This window comes from Podarcis liolepis (assembly GCF_965112155.1).
Source record: "Podarcis liolepis genome assembly, chromosome: 9".
In the NCBI taxonomy this organism is placed as follows: Eukaryota; Metazoa; Chordata; class Lepidosauria; order Squamata; family Lacertidae; genus Podarcis; species Podarcis liolepis.
In genome coordinates, this window is record NC_139564.1 from 46,321,513 (window position 1) to 46,339,165 (window position 17,653).

Consider the following 17,653-nt stretch of genomic DNA (forward strand, 5'->3'; position numbering starts at 1 on the left):
TAATTGTTTTCTAATATTAATTTGAAATGTGCTTCTGTTGCAAATACTTGCATCAGGCAGATGTTTGTGACAGCACTGCATATCTACACAACATTCCAATAATCTCTCTATTCCTATCATATATTTAGCAATTATCTTTTAACTTCCTTCCCACTTGGCATGCATCAGAAACTTAAGTATAGACGGATTGTGACTCTATGCAGGGAAGGCAAATTTTATTAGCCTTGTTGTGAATTGCAGTGTGTAGCACAGAGGGACCCAGCACAATGTTGACTTCCTTCCAAACTAGTTCATACTACACTACAGTATGTAGCATCAGTACAGTATTCAAATATTTTTTAAATAACAAAAGCTACTGGGTGATCTGGTAAAATCCATGAAGTAATACTAGCCCTCTCATATTTTATTGACTTCTTATGGCCAGGCCAAAAGCAGACTGGAAAGGGCTGGGAAAAGTTTGCATCCTGCAAGCAATGCTCAACCACTTTGCCGGAAAGGAAGAGTGAGCTGGTCCTTAATAACTATCGCCTCCATTCAGTGTTGTTGTTTAAAAGGGCTTAGCACTGCCTTATTTAAAAAGCCAGTAAGTCTCCTCTCCCAAAGTGAAGGATTAGCTCTTTTAAAATAAATAAAAAGTCCAAAGGAGTCCAAAAAGAAGTCTACAGCAGATTGCCTTGATAACAAGATTCTGAATCAAGTCTCCAGGTAGATCACTGCCTAATAAACGAAATGTTTTGTTGTTCCGAGGCTGCAGAGCTTTGAAAAAGTTTGGGTAACATTGAAATTGTTGGAACAGATGGAATATGGACTTACTGACGTTGTTGTTTTCATAATATTCTGCAGTGCAGGAAAGCTAAAAAGTCCCTGTGAAGAGTTATTGGAATAAGCAGTTTTGAAAACTGAAAAGCTGCACATTCAAAGAGAACCGCAATGGATCGAAAAGTTGTATTGTGTAGCCTGCAGCTTCCCCAAATATGCTGAGGTTCTTCAAAGGCAGTTGAACAACAGTGCTCCTGTCTGAAGAATGTCATCTTACCCAAACTCAAATTTATCTGAATGTGAAGCTTTAAACTGATATGTTGACTTGGCATAGTTCTATCCTAATCCTTGTTCTTAGGAGCAAATATCACTTTCCATGGGCAATGCAACCTCTTACACAGGTGTAGCACCCCATTAACTTCAGTTGGAGCTCAGTTTTTTAACTGCCAATTTAGGGTGAAACATTAGCATTTCCTAAAAGTAAACAATGTATTTTTCATGTCATTCCATCCTAATACCAGTCAATCCCAATAATTGCTGATGTATTTTCATGAGAACATTTTTTCCCACACACACACAAAACTTTCAGGGAAATTTCATTTTGTTTATTAGATTTATATACTTCCCTTCAACATAAGATCTAAAGGTGGTTCACAGAATAAAACAGAGAGAACAGAAGTCAAAATTGGGGAAAGGAGATACTGAGACATATTCATTTCTAAATGGAAGGTAATTGATTTGTAAAGCTCTATAGATGGCCGAGATACGTGCATCCATTTTATACTATATGTAAAAAAATATGTATATTACCACATCAGTGGACAGTGATATTTAAGCAAGATTTGTGCAAAAGAAACCAACTGCAGCAGAACAGAAAATAGCGGCTCAAAATGTCAGAATTTATTGAAGCACATTTATAGAACTTTCTATAGAATGAGGGGATATAGATTATTTTAATGCTTCTTGAGCAGAATATATGTGTGCATGCTTAATAGGAAAGAAGCTCTAGAGAAGGGGTGGCTATCCTGTGTCCCTCCAGATGCTGTTGAACTACAAGTCCTGTCATCCCTGACCATTATCCACACTAGCTGAGGCTGATGGGAGATGGAGTCCAACAATGTCTGCATAACCACAGCTTAGTCTACAGTATTCATTTTCCTCAGAAGACTGATGGTTCAGAAGATGGTGCAGAGGAACAAGCATCCTGAACTCTGAAGCTTGAAAGTTTTAATCCCCATTGCAATGTCACACTTAATGGGATCCTCATTGGTAGCTGCAATAAAAACAAAGCAATGAAACAAACTATCTGTGGAGAATGACCTGCTGCTGTGTGTTTCTTTGATTCAACCCAACATAAAGTAATTAACTGATACCAAAAAAATGCAAGTGACTCATTAAAGAACTCTGTTAAAAGTGAACTTTGTTTTATAATTAAAACGTATTTATAGTTTGTGTCTGTTTAAAAATAAAACTTCAGTCTGGGACACAAATGTATTTTCTTGTGAAATTTTCCTCTTAATCATACCACATCAACTAACCACAAGTTAAGAACCACACATATAGCTGAACAAACTTTGCTGAGGGTGTCCTAGAGCTGGCAAAACTACAGAAAAGGGCCACTGAGGCTGTAATCCTATGCACACTTAACCTGCAAGGAAGCCCCATTAAACACAGTGAGCCTCATTTCTGAGTAAATATTAATAGGATTACTCTAAGTAAGGACACAAAGGATTGCACAACTATATTAATGGCACAGAAAGCTTGAAGGGGATTAATTATTACAGTTGCCCAGGTCTTCCTCTAATTTCCCAGATAGAAGCTTCTGTCCTCAGAAGCAGCCCTGTGAGGAGGTTAGGCTTAGACCAGGGTAGTCCAGCTTTCCATACCAAGTGGGCCGCAAAAGTACACAGGACTGGGGGAGCAAGGCCAAAATTGGATGTTTCTCCCCAGCCCTTTCTCTGCCTTCCCAAAGCTGGCTAAGCGACTGTGGGAAGGAGGCACAAAGCTCTAGCAGCGTCCTTGATCTTCTGATCATCTCTACATGTGACATTGGAAACAGGGCATCTCCGCTGCCTGCCACACCATTAAATCACAACCTTATTTCTTTTCTGACAGCAGTTTGTTATTTTTTGTAGAGTTGTGGAAATTTGTGGTACATTGGGACCATTTGGGGTGAGTGGCGCAGGTATTAGGAATGATTTTCCACAATGCCAGGAGTAGCTTAAGGTATGTTTTAAAGAGATTTTTTAAAAATAACAATAAAATAGAAGTATGTCAGAGAGGGTTTCAGGCAAAGCAAAGCAAATGTCAGCAAAATGACAGGTTGCAAAATTGGAGTGACTTTTCACAATCTCATAAATATGTAAACCTTGGCTTAGTTGACAAGTTATTGTCAAGAGCAATTTGAAATTGTTACCATTAATTATGTCATATGGGTGTCATTTAGACATTGGTGTGTTAACAATGATCGGATAATGTACGTACGACATTCACAAAGTATTTATTTCTATCACAAAAATCATGCCTCCTCTGTTTCTCAGGCCACAAAATCGCTTAGCTCATTTAACATTCCAAGGCATCTTACCACTTGAACTCCTTGGGAAAGAGTTACTATATAAATTTTACCTGTATAATGAGTACATTGGTTTAAACACATACACACTTCAGAAACAGAGGAGAAATTATGAGGCTGCTTATGCTATATAATCTTCCTCAGATGGAGATATTTATGAGGCCAGTCACAGATCTTATTTCTTAACATGTCCTCAATTGTGTTCTTATTTACAAAATAGTAGCTTTGAGGTAGGAAATATATTCTGTTCAGGCCACATTCAATTCCTGAAGCACTTTCTTTGACACTGGGTCTGAGTACAAAACTTCAGCTTCACATATTTTAAAAAGAAAACAGGGTGTGTTCACACCATGACTTCAGTCACATTTCATTTGTGTGTCTTCCTCGCTCCCTCTGAAATAATCTTTAATGTTTAGGGCTGGTGCAGAATAGTGACTAAGAGAGGAAAACATGGATCAGGAAGTTCCTGGTTCAAATCTCATGTCCGCAATCAACTCACTAGGTGGTCTTAGGCAAGCCATTCTCTCTCAGCCTTAGTCCTCCCAGATATGTTATGGGGGATCGTCATACTGACTTACCTTACAGCAGGCATCCCCAAACTCGGCCCTCCAGATGTTTTGGGACTACAACACCCACCATCCCTCACTAACAGGACCAGTGGTCAGGGATGATGGGAATTGTAGTCCCAAAACATCTGGAGGGCCAAGGTGGGGGATGCCTGCCTTACAGTGTTGTTGTAGGGATTACAACCAGAAGAGGGGCCACCAACCTTTCCAGAACAGGGTGCACATTTGCAATTTTTAGAAAGTTCAGTGCACCCCCCGGCAAACAAAATTCACTGTAGTCAACTGAATACAACCAATCACGCCCTAGGGGCCCCCCAACCTCTGATCCTGGCATCCAGCTAAAGTGTGGGCATGTTTTACAGGGGCATGTTGAGTGTAGGAGAGAATGAGCCAATGTAAACCTGAACTGGGCAATGCCAGGGATGGTTGTGGGCAGGATTCCTGTTTTGCACTAGATGACCCCCGGGGTCCCTTCCAACTCTACAGTTCTACGTTCTGCTGCTTGATTTCCTCTCTGCATCTGTCCACGCCCTTCACTCCTTGTTTCTTCCAGTCCAGTTCTTAAAGGAGCATTGCTCTCACATCTCCCTTTACCTGATAATCAAATGGATAGCACCTATCCATTGTATCCAATAATATGTTCCAAGAAAAAAACAGCAGTATGAATGTGAAAGAAAACAAAAATCATCCCCACTCCCCCTCACACACAAATGAATATATTGTGGTCCTTTGGGTTGTCTTGTAGGTCTTCTTAGGAGTTTTCCGCCCAGGGTAGGATATTTCTGGCTTTTGCTGCAGTATACCATCACATTGTTGAGAATCTGCTTTCTCAGCATGTCATGGTGCCCTGGGTTCAAGTTCCTCAGCGTTCCCTTCTATGAGTTGAAGATGCCATCTGTTCATCCTGTACGATTCACCACCCAATGTCAAGACCCTCTCACCCCACCCGTCTGGAGCTTGATAAACCATATGGATGTTTTTTGTTCCATAGCAGGAGCGCAGAGCAGGGACTGGCAAGGCACATGTTGAGCACCCCCTCCCTGTCAGTTCTTGATGCATTTTGCACTGGTGATTGACTGGAATTGTTTCACTGGTTATTTCAGTCTTGGATGTTTATAGTTTAATGTTTTAATGGGGTTGTTTTATTCCTCATTTTAATTGTGGTATATTTTAAATTATTCTGTTATTGGTTTTTATGTTTTGTAAAATGCTTAGAAGCCACCTGGGTATTAAGCAGTGTGTGTGTGTGTGTGTGTGTGTGTGTGAGAGAGAGAGAGAGAGAGAGAGAGAGAGAGAGAGAGAGAGAGAGAAGGAGAAGGAGAAGGAGAAGAAGAAGAAGAAGAAGAAGAAGAAGAAGAAGAAGAAGAAGAAGAAGAAGAAGAAGAAGAAGAAAGAAGAAGAAGAAATGTGTAGGCGTCATTCATACCCTATTTGCCTCAATTTAGATAAATTATTAGAGGAGGAGAAACATCACATACAGTGGTACCTCGGGTTACATACGCTTCAGGTTACATACGCTTCAGGTTACAGACTCCGCTAACCCAGAAATAGTGCTTCAGGTTAAGAACTTTGCTTCAGGATGAGAACAGAAATCGTGCTCCGGCGGTGCAGCGGCATTAGGAGGCCTCATTAGCTAAAGAGGTGCTTCAGGTTAAGAACCGTTTCAGGTTAAGAACAGACCTCCGGAATGAATTAAGTACTTAACCCGAGGTACCACTGTAGTGTTACCACTGATTTTCTGGGCAATGCCTTTGCATCTCTGACAACTGCATGACAGGCAGAAAATCAAACTCTGTAACTTTCACTATCACTTCATGCTGCACTGTTTTAATTTCTTGTGACCACATAGCTACTTTAGGGCCAGGCCGTGTCAGTGGGGCAGGCGCAATTCTAACATATGAGCAAGAAGGTTGGCAACCTTGGTTTAAGTGCATCTCAGGGAGCTGAACCAAGCATTTGAGCATTCTGCTTGGGCACACTTAATTACCAGGAGAAAAAAAGCAACTGTCTTGCTGCTATTCTTTCTATAAACTCATGTCTGCATTAAATGAAGATAAAGACGGCCACACACACACACAACCTACAATGGAGAATTTGTTTATAGGCTATCAGTAAAGGGGCCATAATGCTGCCCTTCATCATTGCTTGTCATCCCACTGACAACCTATAAAACTTCTGCTTCTGCATAACTCTTGATTTGTCTGTTCCTGTGCCAGCTTAGACCCTGGCAGGTGCCTGGCATGTATCAGCAGTATGATTTATTACCTCATTTAATAAACAATGTGAAGAAAAGAATGAGATATTTTCTTTTAAAATTACAAATTAGGAGCCTTCTCTCTCTGTTTAATGACAAGAACCCTGGCTTCGTCTCTATTTGAGGTGCTCCATTTATTGCCCGGGCGGTGGGGATGCTGCCTGTTGTTGTTGTTGTTGTTGTTGCTCTCCAGCCTGTCCCTGGAAGTGAAATTTATGCAATACCCCAGCATACAAACGAAAGCATCCTAGCTGAATATTATATTGACATGGCAAGCTTTCCTGAATGGATTCCACTGACAATAAATAGCCTGGATGTCTTGTCTCCCCAAGATTTAATGGCCATTTCATTTTCAGAAAAATTGCCCGGACATTTCCCTCCCCACCCCACACCCTCGCTTCTACTCTTGACACAGAGTATGTAGGTTTATGGGAATGCTAGACTTTGCCAGCTTTGAGTAGACTTCCCGACTTTCCATGCAACCACTTCATGCTCTGAACAAACCAGTTGGACAGTCATGTCCTCTTTCCAGAGAAACCTGGCAACTGTCATTCTGTGGAGTATATGTAAACAAGGAGCATGTTAGTGTCACTAACCCCCACTACCTTCTGAAAATATGCAGCCAGTAGTCAGAGTAGGTCTTGGACTTTTTGTGAGGTTTTTCCCACCTGGTGCCTGCCTCTTCTTCTTTTTGGATGCCCCACTCCCTTACAAGTACAGATTGCTCTGTGATCCATGGCTGTCAGTATCCAGCTCATTTGATGCCCAAGCCCCTCTGAATCTGCCCCTCTTGGCTCAGGACTCAGACAAATCCAGTGCACAACCCTACTATTTACACAACAAACCATGCACACATGCTTGCATCACATTCACACAGTTAATTGCATTCATGGCTAGCTTAGCCCATGATGGTAGGAATAGGTGAACTTTTCCATTTCAACTTCTGTTCCTTTTGCATTTTTCAAATCTTATGTTCAGTTCTCTGCGTTTCCACACAAGTTTGCATTTTAAAAAGAAGGCATTGTGAAAATTATTTAGCATGTTGGTGTGAATTATTGTTGGTTCACTTATTGTTTTGGAAAGAATTGATTAGGTAGGCTCACTTTAAATGACTACTGGGTCAATTTGGGGGGCTGGGGGGCATTCTTAACAACTGTAGATACATATGGTTTGATCTGTTCAAAGAAAGAAATGAATTGGATAGGGTGAGGTGCTTCATGCAGTGTTGTTGTTTTTTGTTATGAATGTACTCAATAAAGTTGTTTTTTGAAAGGGCAAAACTGCAGGCGGTGATACAATTCTGTTGTTTACGTTGAATTAGAAGGCAAAAAGAGAAAGGGAAAACTCCCAAAGGCACCGTCTCCTGATGCAAACACAGAAGGATTGAATAAGACAAAATACTGCTTGCTTTTATTAGCAAAGTCTTTGCAACTGTTCACTTGCTACAAGCTGTTGTCCAATTGCTGAGGTTGCTCTAAAGTTGATTCCCTCTTGGCCTTACCCGTCAAAGCCCGTCAGTTATCCTAACTTCACAGACCAATGTTAATATTTTTTTTTCTGTGTCTTTTTGCATAATTAACAGGACTAGCAAGCCCACTTGGAAAGGGCATCATTTACAAAACCATATGCCAGAATGTTCATCTGGCCTTAGGCAGAAGGCACTGGAGGGTCAATGAACACCCTGCAGACATTTTGGCTGTGATTATATGGTAGATGGAAGTTTGCCAACAGTGAATGTGCTGTGAAAAGGTCTAAAATGTCACTGGCTTCCTCTGTGTGTTTAAACGAAGAACATTTGCAATTTATGAAGCATTTCAGAACGGGTTCTATAAATAATAAGGAACTCTGAATGAGCTAGAAAGGAAAGCTATTGAGTTCTGTGTTGGTAAATATTATGTGGTGTCCAGTGTCATATGTTCTCAGCTCAACCGTTCATAGGTAATGTTTTCATGTTCTCCTCCATGTCTTTGCAGAACACTTGAGAGAAAAGCTGGAGGAATATATGGCACGTTTTGTCAAAGTGAGAATTGTACGCACCAAAAAACGGGAAGGGCTCATTCGCACCAGACTACTTGGAGCCTCAATAGCTAAAGGAGAAGTCTTGACCTTCCTCGACTCCCATTGTGAAGTCAACGTGAACTGGCTGCCTCCTTTACTTAGTAAGTTATACTGGAACTTACAACATTAGGGTTTTTATGGTACTGAAACATATACTTTATCTCATGAATACATTCAGGATGCACAATGTGGCTACCAACATTTTATTTAGTACAACCAGCCAACAGCATCTATAACTCACCCGTATATTTGGACCTGGAAGTGAAACTTCCTAGATTGTAATGCAAAATAGGATTAGAAGAAACATGATTAGAATTAAAATGTTTAGGATGGAACTCTTATTCATTTGGGCTGAATTCAGCACTGGTAGCTTTGAGTCGCCCACTAGTGGATCTTGAGGAGGCATGTTTTGAAGCAGCCTTCCCCAATCTGGTGTCGCCCAGATGTTTTGGACCACAACTCTCATCAGCCCCAGCCAGCACAACTGTTGTATTCTGAAACATTTGGAAAGCACCATGTTGAGGGACAGCTGTTTTAGAACATCTGTCCACATACTGTGCCTTTTATATAATTATTTGTTTATGTTGTCCAACCTAGTGAGGCTGGATGAGCAACAATGGAATACACAGCACTTGAACCAGGAGGACAACATGTCCACTTGGATGATTCTGACACATCTGCCTGGAAAATAATTCAGAACTGTTATATTTGGGGTTACTTCACTGGAACTTTGGAAATCTGAGCCTGTTGACCATTTACCATCTTAATCAATGGCCATTTACCATCTTCATCAGTGGCTTTCACCAAGAGAAGCTATCATAGCTATGCATCTAATATGTTCTACGGGCTCTCTGTTTTGTTTCGTTGGTGCTGGTCATTGGCCGCAACAGAAAAGATTTGATTTGATTTGACCTAAGCTCCAGATTTTGCATTTTTCATGAATGTTGTAATACAGCAGCTTAACTATACATCAAAATATACATGCTGAGAGAAAATATACTTTTTAAATATTTGAGATGGGTATGTTGCTCAGATTAAAACATCAGCAGAACAGAATTCTGTGTCAAAGTGACACAGGCGAGAATTAAATAGATATGCTCCTCCCTTGCATCTGCCCTCAGCTGCTATCAGAGAAGAAGCTGAGTTGCAGAAGTCTGATGTTCATATTTTAGGAGCCAGAATGAGCAGTATTTTCTCAGTGCATTCTTGCTGTACACACTCAAAGCTAAAATGACAATTCTTTTGCTTTCTGGTTTTTATTTTTTATTTTTTGCTTGCTCGCTGACTCCTTAGGTGACAGATTGGGGACAGCTTAGAGCAGCAAAGTGACAGAGATATAGATGACTTGACTTCTGTGGGTCTCGCTGGGATGTGACTCTCTTTGAAGAACTATAATGGCTTCTAATAACAGGCCGAGTGCGTCAAGCCCGTTGCAGATTGAGGCCGGATGCAGATTTGAAAACTGAAATGATTTTAGGGCCGTGGGGAGATGCGGAGGCAATTTTCAAAACTTTGAGGGGCGGGGGAAGAGGAGAAGTAAAAGCCTGAGGGATTTACTTTGCGGTAAATGTGATAGATGGCTTGGCTAGACATACCCTCTTTTTTGTATTTTTATGCTTTCGTCTTTCAGATCAGATTGCGCTAAACCATAAGACCATTGTGTGTCCCATGATCGATGTCATTGACCACAATCACTTTGGGTACGAGGCGCAAGCGGGAGATGCCATGCGTGGAGCCTTCGACTGGGAGATGTACTACAAAAGAATACCAATTCCGCCAGAGCTCCTCAGGGCTGATCCCAGTGACCCTTTTGAGTAAGTAGCAGCGATACCAAGCATTAGAATGAGACATCGCAGGCAGCAGTTGCAAGAACTGTGGCTGCAGCAATAGAGGCAGGGCCTTCTGGGCAAATTAACCTCAAATTAAAGATGGCAAGTGGGAAGCAACAACAAGCAAGAGAATGGTGGGAAAGGTCAGGATGTGGAATCACAAAAAGGGGCAGATCACTCTCTAGAGTTCCACTGTCCCCGCTGCTCTCATTTGAGCAAGGAAGAATCCAGCTAGCAAAAGATTCCTGTTCTTTACTGTTAGCAGGGGGGAATATTGGGAGTGATTGGGGAATAAATGCATCTGTGCTGATTTTCTTTACTATTCCATGGAGTAGCCTTTGAAGAGACATTAGTTTATTATTTCTTTGCTAGGGATTGATGCAACAGATGAATCAAAAGTAAGCTTGTTTTCAGCTAGCAAAGCCCCTATGTATGATTGATGGTGTTGCTACCATATACATCCTGCTATAATTTAAACACAGGGGTATAAGGCAGCTGACTTGTGAATAATCTCAGATAAGCCATCGTCTTATCCCTGGTATTGGGTGGATGAGATAATTCACAGTAACAATCTCCCAAGGCGCCACAAAGTTGAGTCCATTTTTGCTTTGATTTTATTTTTGCCTGTCATGCAAAGGGGGATTTATCCTCATCAGCCAAGAAAGTGAGAGGAGAGGGCACCAAGGGAGAGGAAGTGGAGTTATGGCCGGCGATCAAAACCACAAGCCAGTTAAACTGAAGTGCTTCGTATTCAGAAGCTGATTCAGTTCTTTTCACGTTAGAGGGACTAAATCAGGAGACGTTCAAGATGCTGCACTTAAATGGAGTCCCATGTATGCAACCAAATGACACTAACGTCATCAAACACCATTATTTTGTGCATAGATGCTGGTTACTCTTATTAAAGTACCAAGTAGCATTCAGACATGATAGCTGCCTACTTTCCTAGTTCCATTCCATTTTACGACTATGAACAGGCAAGAAAGGGTATATGATTACTGTGGTCAAGCCCTCTTGGACAGTGGGTTTGCATTCCTGAAATAACCACAGCAAGAAGACTAAGGCTGTGGGAAAGCAGGGAATCCCTAGCCCAATGACCCATTGACCCACACCAGCTTGACAAAGCACAGCGAGGTCGGAACAAGAGAGAACATGGTAAGAAAAAGCTGAATGTAAGGCAAATCAGGACAATCTGGGAGCTTATTGGTCCAGCAAATGGAGCCAGCTGTGATGTTAAGTAGATTTATGGCAAAGACAGTGTCCCAGTCTCTTCCTCCTTGTAGGAACACTGTGGGTTTAAAGGAACTGTATTTTATTCTGAAGGTTTGTACTGAAGCCTTCTGCTGCTTCTGGACATTGTATGGCAGTAGAGGAATAGCCTTCCCAGCTGCATGTGCTCCTGGAAATCAGTCCAGAGTCACAGGTTTGAGGTTTGAGATTTGAGGTTTGCCTAACTTCCAGGCACCAGGGATGGAGGGATTGTCTTCCCCTACATAGAAATTTGAATCAGCCTCTCCCAGGTCCTAATCCAAACACTCTCTAGCCACTACACTACTTTGCTGAAGTTCAGTTCCAGGACATCAACAAAATTTTACCACCAGTATTGAAGCTTTACACTTTTCCAAAAAGTGTGCTCAATTGCTTTAAGCACAATTGATCAGCCCATTTGTTTGGGATTATCAAGGCTTGCTCTTTTCTTAGAGGAACTGGTTTCAGATTTACATTATGTTCCTAAAGTTTGGTAGTACATAACTCCCAGCGGAGGGACATGTGCAACTTTAAAGGGAGATTAAAATCTGTTTGTTCTGTTTAAAAGTCTAAGAACTATTAATGCCTCCCCTGGTACTTCTAGCTTTTAACTGCATTTCACTCCTCAATAAATCTACCTGCTGCAATAAAATAGGGAGCACACGACTGCAGGCCATGTAAACAGCACCAACAGGCCATACCTAGAGGTTTGCATATCCATTTGCTTTACAAAAAGTCATAGAGCTGAATGGAACCTCAGGGATCATCCAGCTCAACCTCCAGCGCAATAAAGCAAAGTAAACTTCACTCTTACAAAAATGATCAAGTGATAGTTCTGTCTTAAAATGACTTCCTTTGCTTTGGTTAACTTCAGCATGCAACATGCCCCCTTCTCCCTATACGCATAACTCCTTTTTTATTGAAAATAAAAAAATGTGACAATCTGATGTGTAAATGTGGAGAAGTGAATGGAATAATGAGAAACTGAGGGAAACCAACAACTTTGCCCATCCCTAGACTGGATGTAAAACAAGGCTCTGACAGTCTGGCTGGATGCAAGGCAGGCCAAGCAGCTTCAAGCTAGAGGTAAGGCAGGGCTTTGGTTGGTTGGATGCAAGGCAACTTCCATGTTATCTCAACTCTGGGTTCTGAAATGGCATTTTAGGCCTGTCCTTGTAATCAATCAAATGGTAAACTAAAAAACTTAAGACTTCACTGGACAAAGTTATTACGGAAAACAATGCAGAGGAAATAAGTTGAGGATTGCTGAGTGGGGGAGATACTTTGGGCTGGCCCTGTGTGTCGTGTTGTTTTAAAAAAGCATATCAGCAACAGTCCCTTGTTTAATATCAGCATCAGCCATCTTTACCTCACAAGAGGGCGGAGGGCAGCTGCTTGTGAAGCAAACAAATCACTGGGGTCAAGGAGACCCAAGACACTTGACAAGAGGATGTGGAGGATAAACTGGGGTGGGGTGAGGTAATAGGTCTTGCCCTCTTTTATGTTTTTGGAGAATGCAGGCAAGATGATAGTAAGCCAGTTCCCATAGTCTTTTGAGACAGAATGCTGAATTCCAAACAGCTGAAAGAAAACTCCCACTCATGGATTTGAGGGAAAGTGTGTGAAGTGAGGACCATTTCCTTAACTTTCCATGTGCTTTGGGATAGTGGAGTCCAGAAACAGCATGCTAGGTGGGGAGGAACCAGTGCACTAGCTTCCTGGCAGGTGGATCGCCTTTGCTTACTGGGTAGACAGGGGGAAAGAGGGGAGATTGGTGCGCTGCAAATGCACTAGTGGAGCCAGTCTGGTGCTCCTGCCATTGTGTCTGCACTACACCAACCTTCCCATCACCTTGCCCTCTTCTTCATCAGAAGCAACAGCAACCCCACCTGCTGAGAAGGTAGGATAGCAGCTCCGCCCCACTGTCTGAGCCACTTCCAATTGCTCGGCATTCCCTTGCCTGCTGAATCCTGAAACACCAGGCTTGACTCTGAAATGAAGCTCTCAGAACAAAACCTGCCACCACAAACTATTCTACTCTGTCCTTATTACTGACATAAAACACAGGAAGTAATTAGCTGGTATAGAGCGAAAGTCACTGTTTTTGTACGTTTAATTGGATTTTATGCTAAAGACTGCATTTGGTTCTATTTAATTAAAACTCCTTTGGTTAATAAGTTTCCTATGGATTCAAGGATTTCAAACAGTTGCCCCTACCTTTTGAGAAAAGGCTTGAAGATGCTAATGAGGTTAGTATATGGGGTATAAAAAGAATAAACAAAGGGGGGGGAGCAGATACTGCCTAATGACTGCACACACTTTTTTAAATTGAACTTTGTTCTTAAAAAAAAAGAAGAGGCTTCAGTTTGCAAAGGTAATCTATAAAAGTATCCAAAAGTAAAATGGAGCAGGTTAGAAAACAGTTATCAGCTTTAAAGATAAAGAGAAAAGGCATATAGCTCCAGGATCAGTTAAGCAGAAAATGAACATCTGATGCCCTTCTTAGTGTTCCCCCTCTATGAGTGGTCTGGTGGGTGGCAACCCAAGAACAGGGTTTTTCTGTGGTGGCTTTCTGTTTATGGAATGCTCTCCCCACGGAGGCTCGCTTGGCACCTTCACTACATATCATAATAAGAACAAAAACCCCACAAATACATTTAAAATGCCATAGATTGTTTGCCCGGTGCCTAAAGATTTTGATGGCAATGCTATTACTGGGCACTGGAAAAAACTGCACTCATGAAGAGTGCTACATCTGCAATAAATTGCCAAGTACAGTGGTACCTCAGGTTAAGTACTTACCGTATTTTTGCACCATAACACTCACTTTTTTCCTCCTAGAAAGTAAGGGGAAATGTCTGTGTGTGTTATGGAGCAAATGCCTGCGGGTGGCGGGGGCGATCTGCTGCAGTCGTGAGCAGAGGATCCATGGTTCCCCTGCCTTCCCTCCTCCGTGGTTACAAAGCATGGATCCACATGGATCCTCAGGATTTTTGCATTGGGCTACTCCAAACTCACTGTCAGATCACATGTCTGTGGCCACAGCATGAACCACAAAAATCATATATCCACTATTTCGTTTAGAATAATTTTCTTGTTTTCCTCCTCTAAAAACTATGTGCGTGTTATGGTCTGGTGCATGTTATAGAGCGAAAAATACGGTAATTCGTTCCAGAGGTCCATTCTTAATCTGAAACTGTTCTTAACCTGAAAAACCACTTTAGCTAATGGGGCCTCCAGCTGCTGCTGCGCCGCCAGAGCATGATTTCTGTTCTTATCCTGAAGCAAAGTTCTTAACCTAAAGCACTATTTCTGGATTAGCAGAGTGTGTAACCTGAAGCATATGTAACCTGAAGCGTATGTAACCCGGGGTACCACTGTAGAGGAACACTGATATGGTGTCCTTGGTTCTAATAACCATATTATCTTACTATGGTTCAAACCAAGTGAAAACCTAGCCTTTGGAGAGGAGGGTGGAATAGTGCTGGTTATGTCATGTTTTTAAAATAGAAACTAAAGGCAATGCATGCCTCAACACAATAAGAAGGTCACACCATCTGCTTCAGATGTGTCACGCATCTGAAAAGAAACAACAATCAGTGTCTGGTCACTTAAAAAAAAAAAGATAACTGTCTGCCCAACTATTACGGCAGAGGATGCAAGCAGAGAAAATTGTATGACTATGTCTTGCCCCTACACAGACAATCAAAGCTATTCTGCCAGATAAACTTTTGCTGTGACAGTGCTAGGCAGCTTGCTGAACAACCATCGGCAGCCTTAGCAGGTAACATTTGGAATTAAATTACCTCTTTTGACCATCATCTTGTTTTGCAGAGGGAGCAGAGGCTTCCTACAGGACACTTTATTGCTGTGCAGAAATGCTTGATTGTGGAGAATTGGGACACTCTTACACCCTTGAAATACGAATTGTTAGTTTATATTGCACTTACATCCACATTGTCGCTCACATAGCAGATTGCTTCCTGATTACAAAGCAAACAAGAGCCCAGCTGCAGAAAATGCAATCTTTGTTTTGGTCTTGGGATTTTTTAATAATAGTAATAATAATCATTAAGTCCTTGTTCCATGCACATGCAATTATAGAGAAGATAAAAGAAGAAATTTGTCTGAATATTTGTAGTCCAAGTTATGTGGTCTCCCATTCCAGAATGTATGATTCTGCATTCAGCTCATGGTCGGAGGCAGATGATGCATAGAAAACTTTATGCAGCACACTTGGAGACACAACCAGAGTCTTCTTGGGGCTGCTAGGCCACAGTTGCCCAGACAAACCAAAAGGGAATCAGGCACTTCTCTACAAAGTCTACCTTAGGCCTAAGAAGTTACTTTTGAGCTATTTCCCCTGTCATTTCCTCTGCTTACTGTGCCTTGTATAGGTTGTGTTCTATATTGCGATAAGTCAACAATTCTGAGTATGCAGCTTTATGATCACTTTTCGAAGACTATGCAATGTTATGCTTTTTGGGCATAGCAGGACAGCATGCTATGCCTTTTGGTTTGCTGCAGTATTTTTTTCTTCCGCAGTGGGCATACCAGTTACTGGTGTGCATCAAAGTTGTAGGGCAGCATTCCCCAACCTGGTGCCATCCGGATGTTGTTGGAACACCAGTCCTGATGGGAGTCACAGTCCAACAACATCTAGATGGACCAGGTTGCTGAAGGCTGTTGTAGGGGATGCTGGGACATCTGGGACACATGCACCTCAGTATCAGTTTCCTCACCAATGTGCTAAATTGCAGGGGGGAGAGTGTTGCTTTTCAGAATGCAATTCTATACCAATAAACCTGGGAAGGTGCCTCATTAAAGCCAGTGGGGCTTTTTCAGATTAGGCATGTAGTACTGGAGTGCCTTGCTGCTGAGTAAGTTTGGAGAGTCTGGACATAACGTTTGATGGGATATAGTTTGATAAGTTATATAACAAATATATATATGTTTCCTAGGCAAGAGGGAAATGTACACTCCGAAGCTAAGGTTTCCAAAATTCTGCACTGGTAGCATGCCCTTTGGATAAAAAGTTGATGGTTTGGGGGAAAGCACTGAAGTTTCCCTGGTTTCTGCTCTCCATGGTTCCATGGCTCTGCTTTCTCCCTTTCTAAGTAAAAATAAATTGCTTCTTTCCAGAGCTGTCAATTTCCCGCTACATTCCATTAACTTGAAAGGATATTTGGGGGTGCTTTCATATGTCATGCAATTGGTATCGAATCAGGTCAGCACATGCGCTCCAGTGGCCAATTTCGGTGCGTGTCAAAGCAGTAAAGTGGCTGCTGTGCTGTATGCGGTGGCTCCCGTGATAAGCATTGTGTTTGTTTGGCTAGCAATGTGACTCCAATGTGCCCTGCATTAGCTACCTCTGCCCTGAGAGATAGAAACCACTGAGAGCCTAGCCAGCAGCACTGCATATTAGTGGGCAGTTGCTCCACTGAATTTTGAAACTTGGTTGTCAAGGGACAAAGTTTCAGTCGGTGTCGGACTCACCTGTATCAAGGCCCCACATCACAAGATTTGCCTCATACGGAAATTGACTTTCCTTATGTCATTGTGGTTCCTAAACCTTGCCTTATAAATTGAAGTAGCCCAAGGTTCGTTTTCCTAAACTGTCACGAATGCCTTTTAAATTGAAGAATCCCAGGGTAATTACTGGAGCAAAACACATCAGTAGGAGAAGGACAGCTAAAAAAGCCAATGCAATTCTGGGCTGCATCAATAGGAGTATAGCATCTAGATCAGTGTTTCCCAACCGGTGTTCCGCGGCACACTAGTGTGCCGCGAGACGTTGCCTGGTGTGCCGTGGGAGGGAGGCGGGCGAGTCGGGCGGCGAGAGGCGGGGCAGCGGCGGCGAGGATCTGCGTCGAGCCGGGGGCGGCTCCGCGGTGGTAGTGCCGAGGTTTCTCTCTCCATTCTCCCCTCACACACACACAGAGGAAATAACACAGGATCAGCTGACAGGACCCGGCCAATGGGGCGGCGGCGGGACAGCGCGCGCAAAAGGGAGGAGCGCGAGATGGCGGCGGCGCAGGGCGGGAGGGCGGCGCATTGCGCGTGCTCAAACCCGCCCTCCGAGGCGCAGAGGGGAGCTGGGCAAGCGCCTTCTTCAACCACGCGCTCGTTTAAAGAGGCAGCGCCCGGGCGGAACAGAACTCTGTGCCTCTCGCCTAGGGATGAAGGCGGGCACCGGCTTAAGCCAGTAGTAGGCTAATAATGCATTAACTTCCGTGGGTCTTCCTAGTAAACACAGTAGCCCAGCGCCTCCCTCCCCAAAAGGAGGGGGAATTACAGCAGCGCAGGCGACTCCTGCGTCTCCCCGATATTTAAGGCTGCCATCCCTCGTGCACACTTACGCGGGAGC

The 17,653-nt window shown here is 42.7% G+C and overlaps 1 protein-coding gene across 4 annotated transcripts in view; it reads left to right on the forward strand.

The window, feature by feature from the left end:
* Positions 1 to 17,653, forward strand: part of GALNTL6 (polypeptide N-acetylgalactosaminyltransferase like 6) — a 458,632-nt gene that overhangs the window by 351,084 nt on the left and 89,895 nt on the right. For all 4 annotated transcript variants that reach the window (XM_083520305.1, XM_083520303.1, XM_083520304.1 and 1 more), the window contains exons 6-7: positions 8,125 to 8,310; positions 9,840 to 10,023. In XM_083520305.1, the coding sequence (XP_083376431.1) occupies positions 8,125 to 8,310; positions 9,840 to 10,023 (370 nt within the window). The remainder of the gene's footprint in view (positions 1 to 8,124; positions 8,311 to 9,839; positions 10,024 to 17,653) is intronic.